The sequence below is a fragment of the Fukomys damarensis genome, unplaced genomic scaffold (genome assembly GCF_012274545.1).
Source record: "Fukomys damarensis isolate Sample0158 unplaced genomic scaffold, DMR_v1.0_HiC HiC_scaffold_20, whole genome shotgun sequence".
Lineage (NCBI taxonomy): Eukaryota > Metazoa > Chordata > Mammalia > Rodentia > Bathyergidae > Fukomys > Fukomys damarensis.
In genome coordinates, this window is record NW_022900932.1 from 9292728 (window position 1) to 9309900 (window position 17173).

General features: G+C 48.9%; 2 protein-coding genes and 1 pseudogene across 4 annotated transcripts in view; 2 read left to right on the top strand and 1 right to left on the bottom strand.

Moving 5' to 3' along the window:
* The first annotated feature begins 57 nt into the window (after nt 1-57).
* Nucleotides 58-11535, top strand: Mad2l1bp (MAD2L1 binding protein). Of its 2 annotated transcripts, none has more exons than XM_010617695.3 (4): nt 58-429; nt 7607-7765; nt 8214-8479; nt 9898-11535. In XM_010617695.3, exons 2-4 carry the CDS (start codon nt 7720-7722, stop codon nt 10408-10410), a joined length of 825 nt encoding a protein of 274 aa, XP_010615997.1. In that variant the 5' UTR covers nt 58-429; nt 7607-7719; the 3' UTR covers nt 10411-11535. The 2 variants fall into 2 exon arrangements, with proteins under 2 accessions (XP_010615997.1, XP_010615998.1); XM_010617696.3 differs by lacking the exon at nt 58-429 and adding an exon at nt 1787-2001.
* LOC104857731 lies at nt 3995-6977 on the bottom strand (annotated as a pseudogene).
* A 2420-nt stretch (nt 11536-13955) lies between the features above and the next one.
* Rsph9 (radial spoke head component 9) overlaps nt 13956-17173 on the top strand; it is a 9911-nt gene continuing 6693 nt past the window's right edge. Inside the window, exons 1-2 of one of the 2 annotated variants that reach the window (XM_010617701.2) lie at nt 13956-14246; nt 16961-17129. In XM_010617701.2, the coding sequence (XP_010616003.1) occupies nt 14020-14246; nt 16961-17129 (396 nt within the window). In that variant the 5' untranslated portion in view covers nt 13956-14019. The remainder of the gene's footprint in view (nt 14247-16960; nt 17130-17173) is intronic. The other variant, XM_010617700.2, reaches the window with a different exon arrangement.

Below are 17173 nucleotides of genomic sequence, written 5' to 3' on the forward strand. Positions count from 1 at the left end.
CAGCGGTGGGGCACCATGGGACCTGGAGTCCGCCGGCCTCGGGCTTTGCTTGGACGAGCGTGCCTCCGACCTACATTTCCCAGGAAGCATCGCGACACGGACCGCCGGCGCTGCGAGGCGGGGCAGGAGGGGGCTACGCTAGGGGGCCGAGGGGAGCTGTAGTCCGGCTCGAGATCCCCACTCGCCGAGCTGTACATTCTCGAAGGCTTGGGCTAGGGGGCGGAGGAGGGCCCCTCGCCCGCGACCGCGCCGAGAGTTTACATCAGAATCAACCTCTGCTGGCGACCCTGGGTCTGGCCCCTTAGCCGCGGATCCCGGACAACAGCCTTTGGACCTGGGAAGTTGCAGTATGCACGGCAACTGGTCCCTCCTGCTGTCCAGCTCCACCTCTGCCTCAGTTTCTCCCCCATTGGCCCGCATGCTGTTGGGGTGAGTCAGGGCGAGCGCCAGGGCGGAGGCAGATGGTCGTTAGCCTAATTACAGCTGTTACTGTGGAGATGATTATGCCACCTTTATACGGTAGTCACGGCTTTATTGCCGGGTTGGCACTGTCCGGGGCTGGTTTTAGCCGCCCCAGGCACCGCAGTGGCCCTGACACGAGGCTCGAACCCATAAACCTGTTGGCTGCCTGAGTGCTGAGAGGATGCCCGCAGCAAGTGTTTCCCCCCCTCCCCTTTGTTTTGAAGCCGGACCAATCGGAGAGAACCGAGTTTGGTTTCAAACCGGCCAAGGCTGCAGAAGGGACCAATCCCCTACTTGGGGCGGGGCTGGGGCTCGGGTTACATCAACCTTCTGGAGGGCGGGGAAGTGGCCCGGGAATAGAAACTTGGCCAAGGGCCCCAGGAAATTGTTGACTTTTTTACTTTCTTGCCGAGCGATCTCTCCTGCTCTTTATGGCTCTTGCCGTCAGCATACAGTAAGTAAACACAAACCAGTGTACAAGACACCAGAAAGGTAGGGTGGAGAAGCAGAATTGCTGAGAGTCAGGACGCCAAAGTTTAATTTCCAGGCCTAGGGCTATCTCGTGACTCACCATTCAGAGTGAGTCTACTTCCCTCTCTTCACAAACAACAAGGTGTTTATACACAGCCAAGAATTAAAGCGCCTTTTGCTTCCAGTTCTCAAAACTGGAAGCAGCAACAGCGCCTTACCTCTGGTGATCCCTGCAAGGGTTCTGACCTGGTGGTGTCCATGGCCTCTTCTTAGGTCCACATGCAGGCAGGCAGGTCTACTGTTGGCACAGTGGCCATCCACATGGCATGACTCCTGCAGTGGTGAGAGCAAAAGACCAGAGTCTGCAAGGGCCTTCCAGGTCCACTCAGTGCTGTGGGTCTTCAATGGTCGAAAGCACACATGACTTATCTCTCAGTATCCTGTGTGGTTGAGGAAAAGGTTGTTTTGCAGAGCTCAATCCCAAACAGCATTACAGGGCCATTTGAAAAACTGCTAAGAGGCTAAGACTATGGAACTCAGCAGGAGACCTCAAAGAGGACGGGGATTGGAAGGGAGAGATAAGACCACACCCCAGTATTATCTCTACCACCACCTCTGAGCCCTCTTGATAATTCAAATTTACTGCACTTCTGGTAACACCTGTCTTTTCATCTACTTGGATCTTTTGACAACCAAGCCCAACATACATAATTTTACTTCATCCATCCCAGTCCCCTTGCCTGCTGAATGAACTTTTTGTTTGTTTATTTGTTTGAGACAGAGTCTTGTTATGTAGCCTAGTCTGGCCTCAAACTTCCCACAGTCCTCCTGCTTCATTCACCTGAGTGCTGGAATCAAAGGCATGTGACACCACACCTGGCTTGAACTTCTTTTAAGAAGGGATGACCATTCTGATAGCCTATGCTCGAACGACATCACCTACCACAGACAGAAGTGAAGGCTGGCAGAGGAGTAGGCTGAACAGGAATGTCTGTCCAGGAGGAGACCTGGATCCTGAGGAGTGGAAGGTGGTGGTGTGATTAGCTTCCTGGAGGGGTTGCTTATGAGGTACCTATGAGGTGGTTGGCTGTGGGCTATGTATACATCATGGGTACACACACACAAGTCACATGCAAACATCTTTCCTGGCTTGTAATTAGTCATTTATTAGTCATTATAGTACCTTTGCATGCATTTTAAACTCAGGTGTGGCAGTCTTTCCCTTTATGCTTTCTTGGTTTTGTGTCACTCTTTTTTTGCTTTTTTGTACCAGGGATCCAATTCAGGTCCTTGTGCTTTTGAGACAGATGCTGAAACTACCAAGCTAAATCCCTGGCTTTTTTTTTTTTTTGTATTGGGGATCAAACTCCGGTGCTCTGCTTGCAAGGAAGGCAGCAGAACCACTGAGCTAAATCCCCAGCCTGTGTCACTCTTAAACCAGCCCCACTCGCAAAATCACAAGGCGGGTTCAATGTGTATCAAACTATGATCAACCAACGAGTAAGATTACAAGTATAGCCGCTCAGTTAATATTGATTCAATGGGGAAACAGGTCATGTAGCAAGTATACTTGGAAAGAACAAGGACCTTTTTGTTGTTGTTGTTGTTCTTGGAAAACTTTATTTCAGTTTGAAAAAACAAAGCAGGTCATCCAGGGACAGGTGAGAGAGCACAGTTACCCTTCATAGCTGTACAGCTGGCAAACTCCAAGTGAGAGGCATACTATAGCTAAAAGACACTTATTCCAGATTATATTCATCCCCCAATTTGAGATCATAAAAATTAGTCAATAAAATTAGAAACAGATTTACATGATGAAGTCACATCAGAAAAACTGAGTGATATGTAATGTTTTGGGAAAATTTGTTTCTACTTAGTACTCAGAAGACCAAATTCTTTTTTTTTTTTTTTCTCCCAGTACCAGGGGTTGAACTCAGGATCTTGGGCTTGACAGGCAGGCACGGCGCCACTGAGCTTCATCCCGGTCCCAGAAGACTGAATTCTTAAAGATCAGGAACAGTGGTTCATACTAGCAATATTACAAACAACAAATGATATTTACTTCCCTCAGTGTAATAAGATTATTGGAGTTCAACATGTTATTTAAAATCTAGATGTAGAGCTGGGGATTTAGCTCATCGGTTTGGTGGCCTGCCTTGCAAGCGCAAGTACCTGAGTTCAATCCCCTGTACCAAAAAAAATAAATAAATAAATAAAATAAAATCTAGATGTAGGCTCAAACAGTCAAGTCAGGGCCAAAAAATGAATATTTTACATTTATTTAGAAGAATCATAAAAAATGACTATTTGGACATTGTTTTAATTTACAATTGGAAAGTCTATTTTTACTGTATAAAAAATAGACATGGTGGCATTGTTACACACTTGAAAAGGAGTCCAAATAGAATATCTTCATTAACAAGAGCAACTGAGAAATTGTATTCAATCTACAGATTTTATTTCTGATCAGTTAACAAACTTTCAGTTATTTCTTTGAGCCTGTCTTCTACTAACAGTGAATAACTTACCAGAAAACCACAACATTGATTTTCTTTCTTTTCCTCTTTTCTTTTTCTTATTTTTTTCTTCTCACTGTATAGTTCAGGCTGGCCTTGAACTCACTATGTATCACAGGCTGGCCTGGAATTTGAGGTGATCCTCCTGCCTCAGCCTCCCAAGTGCTGGGATCACAGGCGTGTGCCACCACACCTGGCTAACATTGATTTTCAAGCTCTTCTTCCTTTGTAATTTTCTTTTTTTAAACTAAGGTGTTTCTAGACATAATGAGACAGTGCAGAATGGTTATAATAGCCTTCAGTAACTTTCTTTTACTAAATTAGTTGGTCTTATTCCAAAGAAGGCTAATGGCAAATTTATCCAATAGTCTGATTTTGGAAGTAATTATAGTAGAATACTGCATTATATACAGATACCTTCATCAATAATCTACTTACATTTCAAATCAGTTATCTTTCCAAGCAATTTATAAGTGTAAAATATACCATATTGTTTAAAATCAATATACAATATATAATCTCTACATTGTCATACAGGCTTAAAATTGAGGTAATCAAAACTGATTAAACCATCTGTCATTCTGGAACTATCTTAGGTAAATGATGGTTTTATATTATCTTCTGAGGTCTTTCTGTGATTTCTCTGAATACACCCTAGTACCTATCTCTGGAGAATTATGTAAAAAATCCTTAAACTTCGTTGGATGGTCAGTCATGACTCCAGTTGCTCCCATATCAAAAGCTCTTTTGTACTCTTGTTCATCACTTAATACCCAAACATACACTTGAATGCCTCGGGCAGTGAGGTGGTCAAATAAAGCTTTCCTCATTAATAATGTATCAGAAAGCCACATGAGAAACTTTTGACTTCTGGACATGGTGTGTGGTTCTTTTAATCTCAGTGCGATAGCAGGCATTGGGATTTCAAAAAACTGCTCTCGAATAGGCACAAAAGGCAAGAGGCCAGTGAAGAAAAGGCCAAGAGTAAGCCGAATGCGTTGTAGACTGAAGGGTATGGGAATATCTGAATTCTCTTTGTAGCACTTTTCTACAATTTCATAACTGGCATCACCCCACAGTGCTAAGTGTTCTCCCTTATGCTGCTTCACCAGTTCTGAAACCTTAATCTGCACACTGTTGTAGACTTTGATATCAATGTTAATGGGGGTGTTAGGAAAGGCCCCCAAAACTTCCTTCAGCAATGGAATTCAAGTATCTTTTCCTTCACATTGGTGTGTTCTTTAAAATGGGACATCCAGTTTGCCACGGTAAGGTGGGAGCTCACGATACTTGCGATCAGAGATGTTTACATTGATCCCAGTTGATCTTTCCAGATTCTCATCATGTGACACCACAACTTGTTCATCTTTTGTGATGTGGCAGTCCAATCCTAGCATGTCAATTGTAACTACATGCTGAAAAGCTGCCACTGTATCCTCCAAATTTTCTTCAGCCCCCTCTCAGGGAAGAGAGAAGGCAAAAACCTGCAGTGGACGACATCTCAGTCACTGAGTGGAAAGTCTCCCACCTCCCGGGCCTCTGGAACCCCGCTGCGATGGTCATAATGGTCACAATGGCTGCGGCATCTGCTCGAGGTTCGCTTGCCCCCAGCCAGCGCCAAGAGTGCAGCACCCAGAACAAGGATCTTTTTAGGAAGAGATGGTCCTGGTCACCCACTCGAGTGACTGATGCCTATCTAGACTTTACAGGACCCAGTGATACTAATTATAGTATAATCTTTAATTTATTGCTTATCCCTTGGGGAGGCATGTAGGCCTGGTCATTCTGGTACCTTGAGGCCTGGACTTCAACAACTGTGGCTCCAGCCACAGTTGTAATGTGTTCTCATCATCGGCACTGACTCCCTTGAGGCCTTAGCCCTGTCTGACTGCCTGTAATATTTCTACCTGACTTAGTTACCTATAATAATACCACAGTGTTTTTTGTTTTTGTTCATTCTTTTCAGTATAAGAGAATTGGACCTAGAGCCTGACACTGAGTTACAGTCCCAGTCTTTTTTAGTTGTTGATTTTTTGTTTTGTTTTTTGAGACAGTATCTTGCTATGTAGCCAAGGCTGGCCATGAACTCAGGACAATCCTCCTGCCTCAGCCTCCCAAGTGCTGGGATTACAGATGTGTATCACCACACCTGGCTTGCTTTTTAATTTTTCTGACTGGGTCTTGTTAAGTTGTCTAGGCTGTGTTCAAACTTGAAATCCTTCTGCTTCAGCCTCTTAAGTAGCTGGTGTTACAGGCCTGCACCACCATGACTAGCTATGTTTTGTTTTTTCTTTGCTTGGATTGCTTCCCTTTTGCAGCAATGGTGACCAAACCCAGAGCTTTAGCTCTACCACCAAGCTAGATCGCTAGTCCAATACCACAGTATTTTAATCATTGTACTTTTATAGTACTGTATGTTTTGACCTCTGATCTCTACTTTCTGAAACACACCCTCTTCTTTGCTCCCATGTCCTCCTAGATTTTTCTGTCTCTGGTCATCTCATAAACATTGCTGTCTTCAGGATCTCAGCCGTTCTTATTCTATATACCCTCATTGGGTGAGTCTATCCACTCTTATCCTGAAGGCCCTCAAATATATATCTCTATTCCAAATGTGTTCCTAAATATATCTTTCACTGTCTAATGGGGACATCAAATTCAGTCTATGAAAAACTGAACTCATCTCTTCTGCTTACTCATTCTGCAGTAAACCTACTCTTCTTAGCTGGGCTGATGGCACTTGCCTATAATCCCAGAACCCTGGGAGGCTGAGGCAGAACAATCACAAGTTCAAGCCCAGCCTGAAGCTAGATCTTGACTGAAAATAAAGAGAAGGCTGGGGATGTAGCTCTGTTTGAGGTCCAAGTTCAATCCTGAGCACTATAAAAGCAAACAAACAAAAAATCCAAAATCTACTCTCCTTCTAGCGTTTCCTTCATTCATTGATTAGCACAACTAGCCATACAGTTGCTGAACCTAGAAACTTGCTTGTCTTTGTAGTCTCTGTTCCTTCTCAGATCCACCACTGAGTCATGCTCACTTGACTTTAAATACTGTTTTATCTCTAGAGTCCACCCAGTTCTCTCCAGCCACCATGACTACCCAAATCCAGGCCTTTTTCACCATACTGGGTAATTGCTGTTACTGCCTGTAATATCCCTCCCTCTCCTTGAGCTTGAATCCAGGGACTGGCACATGTCATACCCAGTCCTTTTACAAATGTTTTACACTCAGTGTCTTTACTAAGGTGCCTAGGTTGGCCTCAACCTTGCCATCCTCATGCATCAGCCTCTGAAGTAGCTGGGATTACAGGTGGCACTACTGTGCCAGGCCTTGATTCCCTCTCTGATCCCTCCTTGCACTTCAAACTCTGCACCACAGCCAGTGTAGTGATTAAATTTATTGTAGGTGCTGCCAAAGCAAGCACAAGAGATTAAATCTGTAAAATGTAAATGTAATCACGTCACTCTGCTACTTTAAAAAAAGCTTCGCAGCTGGGGGTACAACACATACCTGTAATCCCACCATCGTGAGAGGCTGAGGCTGGAGGATTAAAGTTCGAGCCCAGCCTGGTAAACAGTAAAATCTCATCTCAAAACATAAAAAAGGGCCGAGGAAGTAGCTTTGTGCAAAGGCCCTGGGCTCAATCCCAGGCACTGGTGTGTGAGGGGGCCGGACACATTTCCTTACATCGCTGTTAAGGTCCTGACGTGATGTGGCTCATTCGTCCACTACAGAGTCACTCTTTATATTAGTAACTGTTTTCAGTCCTTGACAGAGGATGCTCTTGTCTCTCAAGTTCTCCAAGGACACTAGTCCTCCTCTTTACCTTGCTAATTTACTAATTTACAGGTCACACGTCTTCTTCCCATATTTCTTATGGGACCTCCCTTTCCATGCCCCAAGCGTCCTGTACACTCCACTATAACCGCGCCCACTTCATTATCTCTCAGACTGTACCCTCCTGGAGGACAGTTTGTTCACGGTCTCCAGGGCCGAGGACAGGTCCGGGCACAGTAAGTGAGCGGCGGAGAGCTAACTCAGAATGCAGACTGCGTGGGGAAGATATCCCCAAACCCTAAATTTCTCTGCTGGGCACGTGCGCAACGGGGAGCTAAACTGGCAACATGCTCAACCCCGCCCATCTCTCCTCGCAGAGGCGGTGCCACGCCCTCACTTCTCGGGCCGACCGAGCCGGAAGTGGGTGTGGCCTTTACGTTGCTACGCAGGCGCACATTCTAACTGTTGGCAGCGGAAGGAAGAGGTAGCGATGGCGGCGATGGAGTCGGAAGTGCTGCCCCCGGCCTCTGCCCCCGGTAAAGCATGGGGTCCAGGGCTTGGGGGGCCTTGGGGACCTGTTTTTGCCCTGCCATCCCCCCCCGGTTATTTAGCCGACTCTTCCTCCGGTCTGTCTTCTCTGCTCGGGGTCGCGCGTCCGGCTCCGCCTAGATCTACCACGACCCTGTCACCTGGGTTGCGCTGCTTCTTCTCTCTTGGTTTCGGCGTTCTGGCCCTGCTGTTAATTTACTTTGGACTCATTTCCCCCGGCCAGGGTCCGCTGCTGTCTGAGCGGAGCCCCAGTTCCTGCCTCCGAGCCCCTCTGCGTCCTTTCTCTTAAATGACGTGGGTAGGTGGCGAGGTCTCCGTGCAGGTGGCAGGGTGCCCTCATCGCGGGGGTGGCCGATGAGACCACAGGGGACGGGAAGACTTCCATTGACCTAGCGCTTTTCTTTTTCGCATTTTATCTTTCTATTCTCGGATTAGATTTGAAATGGTACGAGAAATCGGAAGACGCTCCTGAACCTCAGATGGACCTGCTGGAGACCCACTGTGCCCAGGAACAGCCCAACCCTTCCGAACTCTTTTGTCCTAGAGACTGCTTGGTACCAGTGGTGTTTCCTGGGCCTGTGAGCCAGGAAGGCTGCTGCCGGTTTACGTGTGAACTTCTCAAGCACATCATGTACCAACGCCAGCAACTGCCTTTGCCCTACGAACAGCTCAAGCACTTCTACCGCAAAACATCTCCCCAGGTGCGCAGGGAGCATGGTGGGAGGACTTTGTGGTCCTTAGATGGTAGGCAGGGAGAACACTTTCAGGTGTAGCAGCTGCAAGGGCTACACTTTTTGTTAGCTTAACTCTCTGAGACTTGTATTGTGTGTTGTGTTTGGACTTTATGAACTCCCTCTTAAATTGTGTGTGTGTGTGTGTGTGTGTGTGTGTGTGTGTACCTAGGGATTTTTGTGTGTGTGTTGGGGGTGTTGAGACAGGATCTCACTATGAGATTCAGGCTGGCATTGAACTCACTATGTAGCCCAAACTGGTCCTCAACCCAGGGCAGTCCTCTTTCAGCCTCCCAAGTGCTGGGATTACAGGTGTGCACCACCACAGCTGGCCAGAACCTAGAGCATTGAGCATACTAATCGTGGGTTTACCAAGCTTCCTGCCCCCACCCATCCCTTCCCCAACCTTGAACTGGCTCTCTAAATTGTGGTTTCTTTTCTTTCGAAATGTTCACCAGTTTCTCCTCACCCCTACCTCAGAATTGAGGATTGAGCCCGGGGCTTTCTCACTGAGTCCCAAACTTGTGATCCTCTTGCCTCAGCTTTCCAGAGTGATGAGATTACAGGCATATGAAACCCAACGTTTTTGTTTTTTTGATTTGGTTTGGTTTTGAGACAGGGTCTCATTATGTAATTGAGACTGACCTGGAACTCACTGCATAGCCCAGGCTGGTCTTGAACTCACAGCAATCCTCCTGCTTCAGCCTCCTGAGTGCTGGGATTACAGGCGTGCGCCACCACGCCAGGCTAGAGTCTCACTATTAAGTTCAGGCTGGCCTTGAATTCATAATGATCCTCCTGCCTCAGCTTCCTGAGTGCTTCGAGTACAGGTGTGTGCCACCATGACATCTTTTAAAACTTGTTGCCTTGTTCAGTGTTGCCTGCTCTCTAGTTCTCTACTTGTTCTCAGCACTTGTCTTCTGGTTTCTTTTTCCTTTCTTAGTTTTTTCTGTGTTTTCGTGGGAGCATGCATATATATTTTTTTGTACCATGGATTGAAACTTAAAACCTTGGGCTGGCACCACTGAGCTAAATCCCCAGCCCAAGTGGGAACATATATTAATAACCCATGTATTTAACTTACTGTTTGATGAGAACCTCCAGAATTATCTTTGTTAGACCACATACTCTTTATTCCTGCACTTCTGTCTGGACGCCCTCTAGCCTTAGAGTACTGTCTTTGATGTTTTGAGTGTAAAAGAATCATAGTTGTGTACAGAGACCATATTTTCCTTTACACTGTAAGGTTTTCTGATAGGACTGTTCACTGTGTAGTTGTGGCAGGTCATTGAGCTAGAAATCCAGTCTGTAAGTCTGTCTGCGTAGACTCTTCAGAGGGCAGGCACGTCCATATTACTTTTTATCTCTCCTGTGATCTGTTCTCATAGGCGGAGGACATAGCAAGGAAGAAACCTCGGACGGCCAGTGAGGCGAGCAGCAGGAAGTGTCAGCAAGCCCTGGCGGAGCTGGACAGTGTCCTTGGCCACCTGGAGGACCTCTTTGCCCGGACACTGGTACCACGAGTGCTGATCCTCCTCGGGGGCAGTGCTGTAAGCCCCAAGGAGTTCTATGAACTTGACCTGTCCCGGCTGGCCCCTCTCAGTGTGGACCAGAGCCTGAGCACGTCTGCTTGTCTGCGCCGGCTCTTCCGAGCCATCTTCCTGGCTGATGCCTTCAGCGAGCTGCAGGCTCCTCCACTCATGGGCACCATCATCATGGTTCAAGGTCACCGAGACTGTGGAGAGGAGTGGTTTCGACCCAAGCTCAACTACCGGGTACCTACCCGGGGTCACAAACTCACCGTGACCCTGTCCTGCGGCAGACCTTCTGTGCCAGCCTTGGCCTCTGAGGATTACATTTGGTTCCAGGCACCAGTGACGCCTAAGGGTTTCCACGAGTGACTGAGGGCACCTCTTGCTCTAGAAGCACACTGACTGCATGCCGTCCCTGTGGCACCTGGTCACCGTCTCTTGTGAGTCTAGAGATGGTGCTGCCTCCCTCGAGCTTTGGATGGAGGTGTGACTGAGACAGAAATCATCAAGGAACAACCTCTCTAAATCAAGTTGATCTCCCAGAGGGTGCTGGTCATGTTTGTTTGGGGTTGGAAAGCAAAGATGGGGCACAGACAGACTCCTACTGAGGTGGCCTTTTCTGCTTTATCTCTATCCTTTCAGGATTTTTGCCAGGTTAATAATGTGGCTCATGATGGAAGAATTTATATATGAAATGAATAGAATCATATTAAAATTTCTTGAAATTATTGACTCAAAAAAGACTTCATTCAGCCTTTAGGCTATTTTGTTTTTCTTCTGGGCCTCTTCAGCTTCAGAGTTTCCAAGATTTTTTTACTAGTAATTTTTTCTCTTCCTCAGCCCTAGGCCAGTCTAGAAAGTGAAATGACTCCGTATGTGGCTTGATAGCAGAATTGGGATGAGAGTCCTTATTGGATAACTTCTAGCCCAGTGTTCTTTCCTTGCCACATATAGATCTGTGTGAGCCTTAAGTTCCCCTTATATTTGTGTGCCCAGAGCAGAGATGGAGTAAGAAACAGGCCTCTTCACAAGCCACACTGTGTCCGACTGCTCGGGATCCTGTGGGGTTTTCTTCCCTCAGCCATGTGTTTCCTGGAGCTCTGACCAGCCCTTCCCTGCAGTTTTTTGATGGCTGCTGTCTGTAGCTATTGGCAAAACCCTGCCCTCCTGCCTGTGGCGGTTTCTCTTCAGCTGTGTCTGACTTGGCCATTGTGAACCTTGCTGGTGGCCTCTCTGGTTTGACAGCCCTGACCACCAAGGGTTAGTGCTCTTGGACCCTGGGGAAGAAAACCCCCTACTCGTTTCCTGGAAGCAAATCGAGGACAGAATCCTCACCTGGCTGGTGTTGGAGATGGTGTGATTGTACACAAAGGAGGACAGCAGTACAGATGGTGCAAGGATTTGGGGATAGATAATATATGTAAAGTGCTGGAAACAGTATCCGACATGTATGCAAGTTATTTGTTTTTTTATGTTGGGAATTAAACTCAGGTCCTTGCTTATGCTAGACAGGCACTGTGCCATTGAGCTATATCCCTAGTCCTTTGGATCTTGCTAAATTGCTTAGGTTGGCCTCAAACTTGTGCTCCTCTTACCCCAGCTTCTCAAGTAGCTGGGATTACAGATGTGTGTCACTGACCTTGGTTCCCTATTTAAAATTTTTGGATTTTAAAATTAATATAGTGGGATGGAATCCAGGGCCTCATGCATGTTATGCAAATGCTGTACCACTAAGATACATCCTCAGCCCAGGCACTGTCTTTTTTTTTTTTTGCCTGTCTGGTCTCTGTCTCCTGGATGTCTTAGCTTCTAGGTGCTGGGTGACACCATGCCTGACTTGTTTTTGAGGTACTCTATTTTAATTCAGCTTCCAAATGTCATAGAATTTCAGCTCTATGTGATTCAGAATTTGAATTCTGCCACACCCACAGGGAGGCCTTGAAGCCCGAGATGTAACTCCCAGTGTCTAATCTGACAACCACTGCATTGTGTATGTGTTTGCCCACTTTATAGATGGGGAGACTGAGTGACTTTCTTAAGTGGTGGAACATGGATTTGAACCCTCTGCCCCAGAGGCTGCACTACACTGCACACCCTGTGGTGAGCAATAGCCAGGATTTGCCCTCTGAGGATTTTACAGTTCCTTGTCTCCTTTTGGATTCCGTTTCCTGACAATGGAGCCTGCTGGTAACAGGTAAACACAGATCAGCGAGAAGCAAATGCTTGGGCTCTTTTCTGTGCAGTGAACACTTGAAGCATCTTCCACTGGCCACAGTTCATTTATTTTTTCTGTTTCATTACCTCACAGATGAGGAACTGGGCTAGATCTCCCAATAAAGGAAGGTGGAGGGGGACAGGTCTGGCTAAAGGGAGTGGGGAAGTGGTGAAGAGGAGGTTGTAATCTGTTCTGGGATGGAAGGGATGTTTAGCCAAGTCAGCTCCCTCCAAAACTTATTTTAAAAGCTTTCATAAATAATGCCTCCATAATCAAAACAAAGTAATCATCTGTGTTATTTGGACACTTGTGTCTATGTGCTTGGCCTTGGGGCCCAGGTCATTTTGATTTCATGTGTTTTGTTTTTTTTTGGTACTGGGGATTGAACTCGGGTCCTTGTGCTTGCAAGGCAGGCCACTGAACTGCTGAGCTAAATCCCTGGCCCCTTCATGTGTTTTCTGAAGGGAATCCTTAAATGAAAAGATCAGTTAATAATAACCGTAAAGCCCAGCTCTCCCTAGCAGCAAGCTCATTACTTACAAATGCAAAATGTGTTTGCGTTTGTCCTTGAATGGGAGCAGAGTGGATGTGTAGTGGCCTGGGGGTGTAGCACCCCAGCTGCAGTGGGCCTTGTCCTTTTGTCTGTGGTTGTATTGGAGTCTTAGCATCTGTGAGGCTCAAGGTAGTAAATGTAGGTGGTAGCAGTTGTAACGTGTAGGCTGTAAACATCACCCTTTCTGTGCCCCCCTCTACACTGTCTTTTTTCACCATGTGGCCCTATGAGCTTGCCCTGTTGTGCAATTGTTTTTTGTTAAAAAACAAAAACAAAAACAAAAACAAAAACAAAAAGAACTCACTGTGTAGTTTAGGTTGGCCTCGAACTCGTGGAGATCCTCCTGCCTCAGCCACTCAACTGCTGGGATTATAGGAGTGGGCCACCACAACTGCCTCAACCTTGCTTAATCTTCATTGGACACAGGTGGACTAGTCCCAGGCAGGGGCAGGCAAAGGGTCATTGGTGCTGAGTGTCTGGATCCCATCCTGTAAGACCTGGGTTGGGATGGGATCTCAGACTTCTATAGCCAGAAGGGATCTCAGTTACTGAGGCCAAAGCTGGGCATAGGAGACCTTGTCCCCACCCCCCAAAAAATTCTGAGGCCGAAAAGTGACATGACTGGGCTGAGATAGTATACAGCTAGTCTCAATGTTGGTGTGCACCCCCACATCCTGGCACTGGGGATTGAATCCACAGCCGTCGTACTGAGGTTCATCCCTTTTTTTTTTTGTCTTTTTTGGTATCACTCTGTATTTGAGATTGACCTAGAACTCACTATGTAACCCAGGCTGGTCTCAACTCACAGTGATCCTCCAGCCTCAGCGTCCCGAGTGCTGGGATTACAGGCGTGCGCCACCACGCCCGGCTACCTAACTTTTTTTTTAAAATAAGGTCTGGAACTCGATCCTCCTGCCTCAGTCTCCTAGAGTGCTGGGATTGTAGGCCTGTGCCCTCATACTTAGTATCGAGGGTATATTGTATTTCTTCCCACATCCCGGTTGTATGTATACAGAGAAGCTCTAAACTCTAAATGTCAAGTTCGTGAAAGGGCTCTGGCCCAAAATAGCCCAGAAAGTGGGCGGGGTAGGGACTAGAGCCAGCTGAAGACTGCAGGGCCCCAACTCAGGAAGGGGCGGGGTTCATGGGGGCGGGGCTAGGTCGCCATGGAGACGCGTCGGCCTGTGTCGGGCGTTGCCGAGCTAGAGCCATGGACTCAGAGAGCTTGCTGCTGTCGCTGGAGCTGGCGGCGGGCAGCGGACAGGGCCTCAGCCCCGAGAGGCGCGCAGCGCTGCTCACCTCGCTGCAGCTGGTGAAGCGCGACTACCGCTACGACCGCGTTCTCTTCTGGGGCCGCATCTTGGGGATCGTGGCCGACTACTACATCGCGCAGGGCCTGAGCGAGGACCAGCTGGCGCCTCGCAAGACGCTCTACAGGTGGGCGAGACTGGGATCCACCTGCAGAGGAAGTTGTAGAGGCAGGGGGTGCTCCCCGGGAGAGGAGGCCACCGAGTAGAAGCCAGGTGTGGGGCTGGGTGCAGCTCGGGGCCGGGCTCTCACCGGGCAGAGGTGCCTGGGACTCAATCCCCAGTTCTGGGGTCTGGGGAGCCGGGTGCGAGCGTCTGTGGGACTGAGTGGGTGGATCCCACCCTGTGAGACCTGGGTTGGGGTGGGAGGGTCCCCTGGATGGGATGCAGTTCCCAGATTTGCCTTACCATGCACCCCCTAGGGAGGGGGACAGATGCATTGTGTGGCAGTTAAAACTAAAACAGAATTGTACACAAGGGGCCCAAGGGGCCTGATCTCCTAGACCGCATTCAGATCGGGTGGTGCGGGAGGAAGGATGCTTGTGGCACGGGCTGGCTCAGGCTTGGCCAGAGCCATAGTTCTGCACTCAGCAGGGGTGAACCTGACCCGGGCAGTAGGGGGTGTTGTGCAGAGCTGGATGAAGAGGCCAGAGGGTTGGAGCTTAGTCCACTGACCAAGGAGGGCCTGGCAGTGGGTGAGCAGTTTGGAATCACCCTAGGGTCCTGATGACAGGGTTTGAAAAGGAAAAGCAGCTGAGGTGGTGGAGGGGCAGGACTTGAGGCTGATGAGCCTCGCAGTGGTGGGGTTCGGGGCCACCCTTCTTCCCGGGTGGGTAAGTAAACGCCAGTGCCCCTGGATGGGAGTGAACTCAAGTGGCAGCATCTGGGGAGACTGAATTCAGTGTGAAGTGCCGGGGTGGGGAGAAGAAGTCTGGAACTCCTATGTAGTCCAGGCTGGCCTTAAACTCAAGGTGATCCTCCTGCTCAGCCTCCTGAGTGCTGGGGTTACAGATGTGCACTGCCATGCCCAGTGGGGATCCACTTTATTTTACTGCATGGGGATTTGCCAAGCGCCTACTGTGTGCCGAGCACTGATTGAAGCGACAGGGATGCAGTGCTAAATGGGACACTTAGGTGGGAGTGGAAGCTTGGGGGACAGGGAAGGGGAGACAAACCCTCCCGTGACTTATGTAGCAGATGGTGTCAGTGCCTCCATCCAATAGCATGGGCTACTATTTTATCTTTTTATTTTTTGAGATGTTGTCTGTGTATGTTATCTAAGCTGGCCTTGAACTTGTGGGCTCAAGTGATCCTACTGAGTATCTGGGACTACAGGCACACAGCACCCCGCCCAGCTTCTGAGTACTATCTTGGAGATGACCTGTTTAATAAGATGACACTGAGAAGAAACCTGAAGTGCCAGGGAGTGAGCCATGTGGGTATTTGAGAGAAGAGAATTCTGGGCAGGTGCAAAGGCCCTGTGGCTGGTATATGGAAGACCATAGAGACTACAGTGGCTAGAGAGGAGTGAGTGCAGGAAAGCAGCATAGGATGTGAGGTCAGAGGCAAGGATAGGAAGCAATCATGGTGGTCTTTGTGGGGCATTGAAAGACTTGGCTCAATGGGAAGCTGCCAGAGGTTTCACGCAGAGGAGCACCCTGAGCGGCTTTAGATTTGAACAGTGTTGCGAGCTGTGTGGAAGCAGGTCGGTGGTTCGGCTTCTCTGCATGTCCAGCTTGAGTGCACAGGTGACAGCAGTGGGGCGGTGAGGTGGTCAGATGCTGGGTCCTTGCAGGGCAGCAGGGCCACTGGGAAGCAGGTAGAGGTCAGGGGCGAGGACAGATGGCTGGAGGGTGGAGGGGCCGGCAGAGGACCCTGAAGATGGTTCATGGGCTGTCTCCCTGCAGGCCTTTTCCTCTGGGGGTCCGGGGATGGTGGGGCTAAAGGGTGCAGGAGATGGAGGGTGGGAAAGGCCTGCACAGGGCAAACTGTTGCTCTGAGAGTTGTTCAAAGCTGGGAAGGGGGAGTGAAGGAAGAGGGGCGGGAGAAACATTTTGTGGAGAGGCAGGGACTCTGAAAGGCTGAGTCATTTTTCTGTTGAGAGGGAAGCAGCAGAGCCCAGCCCCAGGGACCAGAGGGGACAGTGACTCCACAGTGCCCTACGTGGGGTCCCCAGGAAGGGCTGCACTGTGGCCTGAAGGCTGAGCTCAAAGCGGGCGAACACCCTCACCAGGGCAAGGGCAGCTTCAGAAGCACAGGGGAGCTGAGACCTGAGGTCTGGGAAGAGCCCCTAACTTCAGCACACACAGCCCCGCGTGGGTGCCTCCACTTACACCTTTTCAGCTTGGTGGTGGTGGGGAAGGCTGTGCATTCTGTAGTGACTGTGCTGTAGTTGGATTCAGGGCTCCCCAGCTGGGGGGCTGTGCCTCTCTTGGGGTACAGGGGGTGGTAGTGAGTCCATCCTGTCTGTCCCATTGCTGTGGTGTTGGCTTGGCTGAGTGTGGTAAATGCATTTTTTTTGACACTGAGGATTGAACTCAGGACCTTGTGCTTGTGAGGGGGGTGGTGGCACCACTGAGCTAAATCCCTGGCTCTTAAATGCATTTTTGACTTAATGATATTTTCAATTCACCATGAGTTTACCGGGATGTGACCTCGACAAAAGTGGAGGGGCATCCGAACGTGACACTTCCATGATCCGAAGACAGTACACTTTCTCTTGTATCACCTAGGAGAGTGGGCTGCAGCCTGGGTGCTCGGGGCTTAGGGTCCCACGAAAGGAAAGCCGCGGGCGCCCGATGCCAAGGGAGTGGGGAGGGAAGCCAGGTCACCATGTCGTTGCAGCCTGAACTGCATGGAGTGGAGCCTCTTGCCCCCTGCCACCGAGGAGATGGCTGCGCAGATGGCCGTGGTGAAGGGCCGCTTCATGGGGGACCCCTCACATGAGTACGAGCACACTGAATTCCAGAAGATGCCAGCCGAGGGCGAGAAGACCTTTGAGGATGACGTGGTGGTGAGAGGAGGAGAAAGAGGACAGGGAAGGAGGAGGGGGAGGGG